Source organism: Atta cephalotes (genome assembly GCF_000143395.1).
Source record: "Atta cephalotes unplaced genomic scaffold scaffold00047, whole genome shotgun sequence".
Taxonomy (NCBI): Eukaryota; Metazoa; Arthropoda; class Insecta; order Hymenoptera; family Formicidae; genus Atta; species Atta cephalotes.
In genome coordinates this window covers 385,545-399,681 of record NW_012130111.1, presented here as the reverse complement: position 1 = coordinate 399,681, position 14,137 = coordinate 385,545, and the positions used below count along the sequence as shown (strand labels likewise).

General features: G+C 28.6%; 1 protein-coding gene across 1 annotated transcript; it reads right to left on the bottom strand.

Annotated features, from left to right (window-relative positions):
• Positions 1 to 276: 276 nt before the first annotated feature.
• Positions 277 to 12,431, bottom strand: LOC105622591 (synaptotagmin-5). The gene is made up of 9 exons (XM_012204008.1): positions 12,318 to 12,431; positions 4,893 to 4,947; positions 3,134 to 3,362; positions 2,647 to 2,883; positions 2,111 to 2,209; positions 1,743 to 2,016; positions 1,374 to 1,607; positions 560 to 724; positions 277 to 450 (listed from the first exon to the last, which is right to left on the bottom strand). Exons 1-9 carry the CDS (start codon positions 12,429 to 12,431, stop codon positions 277 to 279), a joined length of 1,581 nt encoding a protein of 526 aa, XP_012059398.1.
• Between the last annotated feature and the right edge of the window lie 1,706 nt (positions 12,432 to 14,137).

The window sequence follows — 14,137 nt, the reverse complement described above, 5'->3', positions numbered from 1 at the left end:
CAATGCGACGAAATGTTATGGATCTTTAATGATCAATATATCTATAAAAACGCAGAAGAACGATTTCTTGACGCGTCACGAGATTCTCTGTTCTTTTTTTTTTGTTAAGACGAGAAATACATATTATTTTTTGCCATTTTACAATCGTTATATTTTTCGTATGTTATATATTATTCGATCTTCGTTATGCAACGTTACACGATAGATTGTAGTTCCTTCGTTCAAGAATGTGAATTATTCGGGCAATCAAACGGTTAGATCGTAACGATGATCAAACTAGTGTAGCGTGTGCCACTCAGCAATTTGCTTTCTCGGAGACTGCGTCATTTGAAGCCAATGCTCCCGTCCTTGACTGTTACCGCTGTCCGCACTTGTAGCCGGTCCAATGATACAAGATCCGACAATGGCATTTCCACCGATGAGTTCACTGCTCGAGTCCAACACGCATATCTTACATAGACATAATTATGTATAGATTAATTTTTTTCATTTGATTTTGCCTTAGATGTTTTTCATTTGCTATTTATGCACTTAAAAAAATATCGACTGTTATATATACCTCTATAGCCGACGATGCAAGTAATGAGGCAGGTATATTAAACGACATTGCTTCATTCCAAATGGGATTTGTCGTAGCCTTCCTAACGGCTGTTTTTTTCTTCTTTACTTTTCTTTCTCCACAGAGAAGACTAACTTTCGCGAACGGATCCAATGTTTCCTTATCCTGTATCACATATTTAGAACGCTTATTGTTTTAAGATAATTACTAAATAATTAGACGATATACAGAATGTCCCACCTAATTTGAGCATCTGAAATATTTCGCTTAATTTTTATGATGGGAAAAAATGTTTCAGATGAAAGTGGGATGGTTTCAAGGGAGATGTACTTTGGTCATGTTGTTTTTCTTTTGAATGTAAGCGTTAAAAAGATATGAAGATCACTATTTTTTTTAAATGGAATTGTATAATTTTTTTACATAATATGATTTCTCTAATTATTCTGCATATAAAAGTATTAAGACAGAGATATAAAAAATTCAATAATTTACAAGATTGTTATACTTAATTCTGACACATATTGGCACAAAATGTTAAATAACTTGTAAATTATAAATTTTTTTAATAATCGTACCTTAATACTTTATTATTAAACAGAATAATGGGATAAATCAATTGGTGTAAAAAACACATAGCAAACTTTTAATTAATTATTATAAAAACATTTCTATTATTCAGAAACAAGTAAAAAAAAATACACTTTTTTTTTTAAAGATGATGGATGATTAAAGAAAAAAGAAACCTATTATTTTGATATATCGAAATAATATAATCTAATTATTATATATATATATATATATATATATATTCTACCTGTTGGGGAAACAGATTTCTAGCTTTCATCATGAGAACCGTGAGTCTCTCAGCACTCGGTAAGTAAGATAACGAAACCAAAACCTCTTGAATTTCTTCCGGTGGTTTTCGTTCTCTCGTTATTTCACCCCAAACTTCTATCGAGGAAGTAGAAGAAACCAATTCAAGGCTATCCATGGCCACTCTCACCGAGCCTACCATATCATTTCTTGAAAAACGGTCGTAGTCAAATACCTAATTACAACGTTATACGTTATTTCAGATCTTGATCTTTAATCTCTCAGATTAAACTGAGGAATGTATTCTATTCTATTCTATAAATCAATCGTACAAATCGATTTTATACAATATTCAATGATATGTAATTGCCTGTAAAACTAGTGTCTTCTCCTGCAGTTCTTCGTAGCTAACAGGAAATTTGAAATGCTGATCAAAAAATGGATTTGGATCATTTCGATGGATCTGTGTTTGTCTTTTCCTGCTGTCCACTTCTGGGCTAAGAGTCAACTTAACATAGGGATCATTAAAACCACCTTGATCGCTGCCTGCGAGATTGTGTGCCTCGATCAAATGCACGTCCAAATCTGATTTATCAAAATCGTATCTCAAGCGCAGATGAAGCCTGCCCAAATGCTTTCCCGTCCTGCGATTGCATAAAAATTGATTTTTTTTTTACGTAACCGGAGATACCAATTTAATATCATCAGTAATATTTTATAAGCAAAGTTTTATTATACCTGCGAGCGCTAAGAAAGACAGGACCGTCACGTCTTTGATAAAGATCCGGTTGTAAAGAACCAAGAGGAGAAGCAGGTGGAACGGGACCACTATCGCTACTACAGCAATAAGTTTTATATGACATCTTTCTGTGTTCTTAATATTCTGTGTTCTTAATAAAAATTCACAATAAAAGTTTAATATAACTATTGATAAGTTGACAAGTCCGTAGACCTTTTTTTAGTCAATGTTTCATAATAGAAAAAAAACTAATATTATTATCAGAATATTTAAAGATTATTTAAAGATTTATGTATAAAAAAAAAATTATCAATCCATATTTATTAAAATTTTAGAATTAATTGTTCCCTATGGAAATAATATTATATATTGATACATATTATAATATATTATACATAAAAATGAATATCTCTTTCGTCGTGTATTTATCTGAATATTATTATATCTTCTTTATGTAGAAACAACATTATTCACACTTTTATAAAGAATTCAATATATTTATCACATTATTTATAAGAATTTTATAATTATATACCTTATAGAAGCATGTGGCGATGGAATAAGAAGAGGCGATAAGCAACGACTGGTCTGTCTGGAAGTACTTTGAACAGCATTTATCGGCGAACACCCGCAAGTGGAACTTACACCCGTTGCTACGGATGATAAAGAGGTCTGTGAAGGTAACGTATTTCCACCATGCAGACTGCTCGTGTAACTGGCAGGACTTGCACAACGTGTATCCAAGGATGCTGCACGAGCTGGCGAAGGAGATCTGTGAAAATTTTCCAAACTATTATACATCTACGTATTGTATTTTATGTAAAACATTGCATTTTAATTTCACTTTCTTTTTTTATTATTTTTTATTATTTTTTGTTATTATTTTTTATTTTTGCATTATATGTTTTAGAATATATTTACAAAATGATTTTACGTAAAGATAGATATTGCAAAATATATACTTGAAGTCTTTTTTGTATTTTTAATGTCTTTTCCGATGGATCATATCTTTTTCTACTAACCTCGAGCTTCTGCCAGGTGGATATGAAGAGGCGGCGTGTAAAGGTTCATGTTGAACATGATGCCGTCCGTTCGGATCGAATGCTCTGATTTGAGGTGATGATCCTCGATAATTTGAAGAACAAGATGCACCTTTTGGCAAACTCTGTGAGCTGATAGACGAGTCTCTCGCCAATGTTCGACCGCTACTTCCACCATCGCTTGGATAACTGCGACTTTGATGGGGTAAACCTCCAAGGGAAATGTATTACATAAAATTAAGCGGATTGAAAAATTATCATACTAATAGCTAAAAGAAATAACTTTCAAAAGTGTAAGTCTTGCAATTATGCGCGATTTATTTAGTTTATTATAAATTTCTTTGTTTCATCTGTGAGAATGAATGATGTGCCGAATGTGCATTGATATTGAGAAAAAAATTTCTAAATGAATAATAAAATATGCGCGAAATAGTTGCATTAGAAATTATTGGAGAAGATCTTAAATGTGTTTTTTGATATTGGTAATTTTCAGAGACAAATATGAATCATTTTCAATTATAAGGAGGCAAGTTACTTTTTTATGTTAAAAAATAGACATATTTGAGAATTTATTTAAGAAAGAAATTAAAACTACTAAATGAATATAATATATTTGAATTTTATCGAAGGAACGATTTTGCTCAAGTATTTAAAAGTTTAACTAAATACAGATCTGAAAATAATTTGATTAGACCATTAAAATAATTACATAGGAATCTCAAGCACGAAGAGCAATACTGCAAAAAGTTTTGATATTCTAGCAACAAGTTTGAGCGTTCTACATAATTATTTTAGTAGTCCAACAAAATTACTTTCAGATCTAAATCTATCTAAATTTTTAGATACTTCAGTAAAATCGATTCTCTTCTGTATGTATACGATATAATTGCATAACAAATACGTTTAATTAAAAAAATTTATATTTATTTTTTGTGCGAAAATAACATCCATGGATATCTAATTCTGCTTGCAATTCGTGCACATTTCCATAATTTGCATGATTTATGTTTGTATAATAGTTTAATTTAAAGAATAAACTTTTCTTATAAAATAATGTTGAAATTATAAAAAAAAAACCAATACAAATAAACAGCAAACAGCCACAAAGCAGGATAGCGAAAATCAATTTATTTAGAAATCTGATCGTTAAAGTATAAAAAGTATAAAAAGTATAAAAATCTATAAAACCTGTTGTTTTGCACACAGCGTTCATGAAAACAAAAAAAATTTGTTCTTCAAAAAATCTATAACATACATAAGGAAGAACATTTCAATATTGACAAATTAAATTGAAGATAATATTGTATAAACAACATTCAGATGCTGTGCGTAATATCTTCTAATAATTTACTTCAATTGAAAGAAAGAAGACAGTATGTACACCTTTAAAACACTCATTTAATTTATAATATCTTTTATGATAATTTTAACTACTAATGATGGTCAAAACTTAACCGAAATGTTTAGGTTTTATAAATTTTTATACTTTTAACGTCAAATTTTTAAATAAATTGACTTTCGCTAACAATATCTTGCATTGTGGCTGTCTGCTCTTTATTTGTATTGTTTATATTTTAAGCCATCTTTATAAGTTTTAATTTAATATAAAAAAACAATTGTATTTTTTAAATCATTTTATAAAATAAATCAATCTACGAACTTTCGGCAATTAACGGGGTTAACAATTAATATATTAACAAATGATTATAGGATCTCTTTAAAAACATTCATATATAATTACCCGATTCGGTTGTCGACGATTGTATCGTGTGCTGCTCCTTCATGACATTAAATTCCTAAAATAAAAAATTAGAACGATTAGAATTTTCTTTAATATACTAACAATAATATACAACAAATCAATAGGAAGCCCGCTGAGTAAATTTTTTAATTAAATATATATAGAAACGCATGCGGATATGTAACTCTCATTCCAATTTTGTTCCAATTGGACAACTTTATAGTCCCAGTACTTTAACACCAGTATCCGGTTTACTATGGACATAGAAGAGAATGGATAACTCCCCTTCCTGGATATTCTTGTCACAAAAAAGGCTGACAATATCCTGAGGCCATCAAATATACAAGAAGCTAACACACACACTAATAGATACCTACATATCGAATCACATCATCCAACACAAAAACAGGCACTTATTTGTGCATAAAGCATTAAATATCTCTGATAAAGAACACCTGCAAACAGAATTTTAGCCACTTAAAATAAATCTTGCAATAAAACGGATATATTAAGAAGGATAAAACAGGAGAATATAAACACAATCAGTAAACACAGGATCAGGACAAAGAACAGGATGAGTTAAACAAGAAGCTTTTCTATCTTCCAATATGTAAAACAGGAACAACAGACTAAATCAGCAGGATTTTGAACAAACGCAAAATCCAAATCATTTTTAAGCAAGGGAAATTGAGCAAAATCCTTGAAAAATCCTAAAGAAACCGAAAGTCTCCAATTCAATTTTGCAAGATTATAATAATAAAAATATCTTGCTCCTGCGAAAAAGTATACATCAGTGAAACCGGGAGAACGATCAACGTGCGCATGAAGGAAAATCGACGGTGTTATACTAAAATATGTCACACAATCAGCATTGGTAGAACACAGAATTGAATCAGGACATCATCAAATACTATTTAATAAAACGATTATTACAGCTACAATCATCATATTTTCCAAGAAAGTATAGGGAGGTTCTAGAAATTTCAAATAACTTAAACAGAGACATGGGCTATAAATAAAATACGGAAGACTCTTCCTCCTCTTCCCTCCCCCGAAACACTCCCCTTTAACAAAGTTTATATAAAAAAAATCTGCCAAAGGAGTAGCTCAGTATTAGTGTGCTTTTCGCCCTGATGAAACGAACAGCAAGATTCACGAAATGTTGGCAAGAGGAATGAATTATGAAACGACGTAACCCATAAATCAGCATCTCTAAAATCCGCTAAAAATATAAATATATATATTTAAATATATATATTTAAATATATATAAAATGTAATAAGATTAAGAAGCAACAGAATTTTTCGAGCTAATGATAACGTCATTATAATGGAGATCAAGGAAATATGAATCAGTTTGTAAATTTAATCTGTTAGTCAGTTTCTTAATAAAAATCGCTTGGTAGAAATCAAATTTATTTGTGTATTATAGTGGAGTTCTTCATCCAAGATTATCAAATTATTCTAATTAAAATTATATGAACAATCTATGATTAATCACTGAATGTTCGTTAGTATTACTGTTGTAATTAGTATTACTGTAATATGATTTTTATGTTTAGAAATTTTAATTTTTAATAATTTGCGAGTTTATCCTACACATGAGGCATTGCATTCCTTACAATTAATTTTGTACTATTCTTGAGTGATTCGAAGACGGAAATCGGTCTTTTCGTGGTTTAATGTATCTGTTTAGTTTATTTATATCGAATATGCAAGTTTTAAATTTGAAAAATTATTGAAAAATCTAGTTAATTTATCTAAGATAAAAAATACATAAAGAAGAATGAAAAAAATTTTGCTAGATATGAATGCAGATTTATTGTGTTAATATTTGCTAGAATTATAATTATATTATACCGTTGAATATTAATAAAAATTCTTTTCTCAATTGTTTTAAAAAATAAAATATATGGGGTGATTCGTCAGAAGAAAGGCAATTAATAAATTAATATTTTTATTATGGAATTCAGGATAGGATAAAACATAACATTGCATACCAATTCCATGATAATTGCCCTCTTCAGTGTGATTAGAAAAAAAATATACATATCTTTCGAAAAATGTAGGTTATATGATATCAATCATATATAAATGTATTATTAATCGATATAATAAATAATCTAAAAGTCGATATAATAAATAGTTTAAAAAATTTAATCGTTCACCATCGAATTTCAATAAATTTAAGTCTAGAATGGCAATTGTTGAACTCATCCAATAATGGATCTTGATGCTCTAACAGAGCAGTAAATATAATTATATTTCTTAAAGAAATGCGATTTTTATTCGATATCTTAAGGATTTTAAGGGTAGTTCTTCAAATGACGAAGGTAGTCAAATGATTCTTCTTTGAAATTTCAAAGTATCTTTCATAAGCCCTTCATAAGAACGAACCTTTGAATTATGAAGTCAAGGAGAGGAAAAGAAAGACTCAACAAAGATATCAAGTTCGTGTTTCATCGTAACGAGAGGATAGATATAGTTATGTGAGGTCGCTAGAAGCTGCCTTTGACGGGTCGATATTTGGAACAGAACATGAACGGAATCCACGGTTCCGCCCAACAAACCAAAACATAAAAATCGTCATCATTTTGCTATCAGCGATATTATTTCATCGATTAAGATCTACTTGTTCCATACAAAAATTAACATAAGAATCTAAATGATATGTAAATATATGCTAATTAACGAATTCTCTCATATAATAAATTTCAGTAGAACACTATTGCTTACATTATTTGATGCCTTACGAATTTAATACATGCTTCAATTTATTTTTAAAACATCTCTAAATGTGATATGATGAATAAAGATTTGCATTGTATATCTAGTTTTCCATAATTCATCGGGCTACGAGGCGCATTTCATCGTCAAAGAAATTGCTACTGCGAAGGACATGTAAAATTACCGATAACAATGAATAAAGACTTTTTTCAGACATTGAACGTATAACTATCTAGTTTTCATTTATAATTTAACCGTATCATGATGCGGAATTTCTTTTGTTTTCACGAATTTACAGTTAAAGTCGCGAAAAATTGCGTTTATATTTTGACACTTTCCTCATTTTTTATATATTTCCTCATGTATTTAAGATTATTCACAAATCAAAAACTTTTTTTCTCACTTTGGGTTTGAAAATCCAGAAGTGACTGACCTGAAGTATGGATAGTTAACCAAGAAGATTAATATTCGCAGATGAAGATTCAAAGTGAGTCAAAACGTTCGAATAATTTAAATAAAAAAATTCTTGTACGTATTATATTTAAATCATGTCTATAATTTTTTTGTGTCTGTTAACAATCTGTTTGTGTGCGCTTACTTTCATTATAGCCTTTTTTAAATTTAGTATCATGAATAAAGACATATGAAATCGAATACAATCAACATTGAGATTATATAGAAACGGCGTTATTTATCTTAATTTAAAATTAATTGTTAATTTTCCTTTTTGTTTAAAATAATATTTTTATTTCTCTTCAGAGAATAAAATTTTTAATTTTTTTAAACGTGAATGAAGCCTCATATAAGAGACGAACAGAATAGTCGAAGACAAACGATGAGCTCGCACGGAGTGAGGCAGGGAGTAAAATATGTTCACTTGGAAAAATGTACCATTATCAATCATGTGTAATGAATATTAAAGGTAGAATTTAATATACTCATGATTAAAATAAATGACCCAGAATTCTTAGAATAAAAGCGATACAATGAGAATATGAAAAGTGCAAGAATTAAACTTTATAATACTAATAAAATATAAACATTAGCTACACGCATGGATATACGCAGGATTTCGATCGGAGAGAGGGTGAAATTTATCGCATAAACTTATTAAAATATGCCTATATTAAAACCTGTTTTTAAAGATTTCAGCGAACTTTCTTAATATTTCTTCAGCTTCTTTTTCTTCGCGAGCATGGTTTTTATTGTGTATACTTAGTTTATTGAAATGATTTTCCGACATTGTTGATTGCAAGTTTTCTTTTTTGCAATGTATTAAAAGATCTTTCAATGATGCTCGTTGTGCACAGTTAGACTAAAGAAATATACAAGGTATATTTCGTTACTGGAAAAAAAATTTCAGCTTCTTTTAACATTCTGCTAATTCCCATTCTTTAAGTTCCTTTTTTTAAAATTTTTTATTCCCCTAGAAAATGTACGATAGTTCATTGTGAAAATTATTCTAATTATAATAATTAGAAAAAATTGTGTGCTTTTCTTTTTGAAATCTTTCTTTTTGAAATTTGAATTAAAGTTATCTCAATAATACGGAGAAATGTGAAATTGTGAAATCATGATATTAAAAATTCATATACGCACGATACACAAATTCTTTCTTTTTCTTTTCGCAAAATTTTTTTTATTACGACGTTCGCTTTAATTTTTATCTCATGGCAGAAAAATGAACTCCTTTTATCATGCAAATTTTGTCCGACATAGTGGTGACGGCTACGCAGCATACTAGAACAAAGTTCCTTGTAGATAAAACATTTGTCTGAAATGAAGCTTCATATAAGAGGCGAACAGAATAGTCGAGGACGAACGATGAGCTCGCACGGAGTGAGGCAGGGAGTAAAATATTCATTTGAAAATATATCATCATCAACCATGTATAATGAAATAAAGATAAAATTTAGTATAATCATGATTAAAATAAGTGACCCAGATGAATTCTTAGAATAAAAGTACGAGGATACGAAACGTGCAAGAATTAAATTTAAATCTACATATAATTAATAAATCGTCTATTATTAAATCTATTAATTTTATATATTCAAATTTAATTAGAAATAATTGAAGTTATCTACTATTAAATATTTCAGAATGTAATAATGCAAATTAAATAGACGCTTCTCCAAAAAATCAATTTTTTTAATATTAAATTTGCTTGTTAAGTATTTCATTTAAAATTATATTGGTTACATACATATGAAACTAGAATTGTTTTTTAACATCGAAATTTAATTAAATTTTTATGATCGAATGGAACGTAGAAACAAAAAATTACTTTGTGCGTTTGATTTATTACGTCTATTATACCGCTGTAAAAGTTGTTCCTATAAAAAGATTTACTTTGAATTTTTTACACGCATATGTGTATATTTCTTTTGAGTTATTACTTCTGTATAATTTTTTTATCATTTCTGCAAACATGTACATAATTTTTTAAACTAATTTGTTTTTATGATTAAAAAGTGTTTCTATAAAAGTTGTTTCTATATCTTTAATATTCTTTTTATTAAAATTGTATTTATATTTATTAAATTATTGTATAATGCTATTTAAAAAATAGCATGCACTTGATAATTATGAAAACAAATTAATAAAAAATTTGCAGAAACGGAAAAAGATTCAGGATAACTCCGGTATTTATGACACGTGGAGACTTACGTCGCAGAAATAAAAACAAAAGAGTAGTTTGTATACAATCATTCAATGTTATATTAATATTGTGTTATGATTTTAGTTTTTTTTACCATTAATAAAATTATCGTTAAATGAATCAATTTATCAATGTAGCGCAATAACATAATTCACATAGAATAATTATTAGGGATTGTAAAAGATTTAATAATTATTTGATGATACATAAATATGTAGAGGGATAGTAAAAAATAAAGTAAGCAAAATAAAAGTGTTTAGCTCTTGTATTCTTTGTTCAGTTTTGATGTCTTGTATAAGCGTTTACTGAAATGATACAAAGACTAAAATCATAAGACATCTTTTATGTATTTTTCAGACAGTTCTTACAAAAGTGTCTTTAACATATCTTTTAGATGTTGTATAAGAATTCCAAACTTAAACTTTTTATCCAAATTATCTTTTGGGTGGACCAATGCCAGTATCAGTGGATAACACACAGTTAATTTTTTCTATAACGAGCTCTAAAACTCAATTTACTTATAGTGATTCCATTACATGAACACATTTCGATAAATTTATACAAGTTTTATTTCAGAATTTTTTCAATGATTTTTTATCAATTTCCAATATTTTTATAAGTTTCAATAATTCTTTAAATATTGTCAAAGTCAAATGTTCTGGAAAATAAATTATCATAAATTTGCATACCAAAGAAGTAACATTACTTGAAAGATAAAGAGCAATTATGATTAAATCTATGCGAGATTAGTTGCACATGCGACGTAAAATTGCGATATACAGGGAAACAGTAAGTAAAATGACACACGCAATAAAGAGAGACGCTCATAATAGGACGCAACAAGTGCATTCAGAAGTGCTTTCCGAAGTGTTGAAGGAACAAAGCACTATCGCGTGCATCTAAAATTTTCGTGAATAATCCGAGATAATATTTTTTGCAATTTTTGTCTTGAACAAAATTTTAAAAAATCTTAAAGAAGATCTCAATTCTTTATAGATATCTTTATAGATATCTGAATCTCAAGTTTAGCTTGTTCGAAATTAGTTAAAGTGTCTTTCGATTTAATTTTCACTTCTTGAATTAGAAGTAATTGAATTAAAAGTAACAAAGATATCGAATATATATATAATATATATTCGAATATAAATTAATTGAGCACGGTAAATATAATAAAATTGTACTTTGCATATGGAATAGAAAATATAGATATAAAATATATAAAATATAGATATAAATACATCAGAAAAATTGATTAAAGATAAAATACAAAATAGTTTCATATTATAAGAATTATTTTGGAGAAAATAAAATTAGAAGATAAATTGAATACAAACAAATATTTAAATACAAAAAACAAAATAATATTTGATAAATATTTCTACAAAATATTATTTTCCAATTTTATTTACAATTATCTAACACAGAGATGGCCAAAAAACATTAAAAATTGTATTATGTACTGTGGAATACACTTTTTAATAGGTTGAAATTGTTATTTACTGTTCTCTATATTCCTTTAATTATGTGGAGCATTAACTCTTACTCTTATTATCAGTATCTTATCATCTATACCATTTTCATTTAATGAGAAATGAATGCTAAGACATAACGCTATATATAGATTAAGTCAACAATGATGCGGTTTTTATAAAAAAAAATATTAATGTTAATAATAATTTAAATGAATTTATAAATAAAATATTTTTAAAAAAATATTTAAACGCAAAATGCAAAGTACTATAAAAAAAATGTTTGAAAATACAAAATACAAAATACGAATTTTCTGATGTATTTACATATATATACTATACTCTATACTGTATATATTTTATATCTATATTTTCTATTCCATATGCAAAGTACAATTTTATTATATTTACCGTGCTCAATTAATTTATATTCAAATACGTTTTAAATACTTGTATTTCAAATACTGCCCATCCCTGCATTGACATACATTTCGATCTTTATTTTCGCCAGGATAAGTTATTAACAAATATTCAACATTTTGTGCAATTCTAAAATATGCAGCTGTACCTCCGAACTAGTCGAAGTTGTACTGTCGGCACTGTCGGTATTAGCAATGGAAGAAAGCTGCGAACGTGTGCTTCTTGGGGCCCATCTTCCCTTGATTATCGCTACTCCTGTCATAGCACCGATCTTAGTAGCCGCGCTTCCGCTCGATGTGTTCTTTGACGTGTTTTTGTCGCCAGTTGCAGCACCACTACCGCTACTTCCGCCTCCGCCTCCGCCGCATAATTCCAGGACATCGCCCAGAACTTCTGACAATTTGTCCGGCACTTTGACGAATGTGTGTAAAACTGTCTGAGTTCAAGGAAGGCGCGAGTCTGCTAGCTTGATTCTCGATTTACTATACGTCCACTATTGTTTCCTCAGCAATTCGTGCAACTTTTAATTTAACACGGCGGGAACTTCTCCGGGATAATTAACAAAAAGATGTCGATGATTCGGATCTGACACAACCTATTTACCGCTTTGTATGTACCTGTAATCGTGAAATCACTTTGTGGTCATTCACGTTAAACACTTGCGATTCCTACTTCAGTAATCAATTCTGGAGTACCTTACACGATTTTCGAGCAAACACAAAAGTTTACATTTGCGTCCGGAGTATATATTTGGAACATAGTTTCCCGAATAAATGATTAGGAAACAATTCGAATTCGTCTCGAGTTCATCTCTATGTCTTTTTTTGATAAAAAAAAAATCAATATTTATTTACTCGCGTGACTATTAACGCAAGTAAATTTTCACATAAATTAATAATATAAGAGCTTTTAGTAGAAATGCTATTAATATTCTCCGCTCACCCCTCTGAAGCTTTTATTATAATATTATAAATGTTACATAGCGTACTGAAAGAAGAATCTACCAATTCAGATAACATACATGTTGCATAAGATATCTAAAAGATGTCTTTAGATATCTTATACAACATAAATATTATCTGGAAAGTAGATTAATTAAAAATGAAGATAAAAATAAAAAACAATTAAATGCATATCTAATTCGCTACATCTGTTATTAAAATTTATGATAATTGATTCAATTAATATATACTTAAATAATTTTGCACCAACAAATAGTATTTTCAATATTTCGCGTAGTTTGTTATATTGTTCATTGTTAATAAAGTCACAGACACATTAATTAACCATTTGAAGTGTAATAAAGATACATTTGCCTACATAATTTATTTTCGTTAAATCAATTAGTCACGTTACGATATTGTCGTACATTTGCAGCCAATTAATTATCTCGTTACTTTATCTGGAGCAATTCGGATATAATCCCGCATGGATATATATATTTTCATTATTAATCGAGATACATTTATACGATTAGTTCAGATTTTTCTTGACTTGCGAAAAATTGAAGTATTAGAGAGCATCTAAATTGTTAAGAATACTAGCTCATGCTTTTAATACAATATATTAGGTTTTTGTCACAAAAGATGTATTAGATGGTTCACAATAATTTATTTAACTTATAAATTTGAAAATTTGAATGATTAATATACGCTATTAAAATTGTATGAATTACTACTTTGATATTGAGTAAAAACCAATAAACTGCTGAAACAATGTATAGCTAATAATAAACAGGCCGAAATAAATTTTGATTCAGAAATGGCAGTTTGTAATCCTAAAATTTTTGGCATGCTAAAAACAAATCCATAGTTCAAATTGCTTCATCATGTTAAATTTTCGAGATGTTCTAATTTTATAATTCCAAAAAATCTATTTCGAGCATTTTGGAATAAATAAATTCAAATATCTCGTAAATCAGATGTGAAGGAAAGATATGGGTTGCGAATTTGACTTCAGCAAAAATCT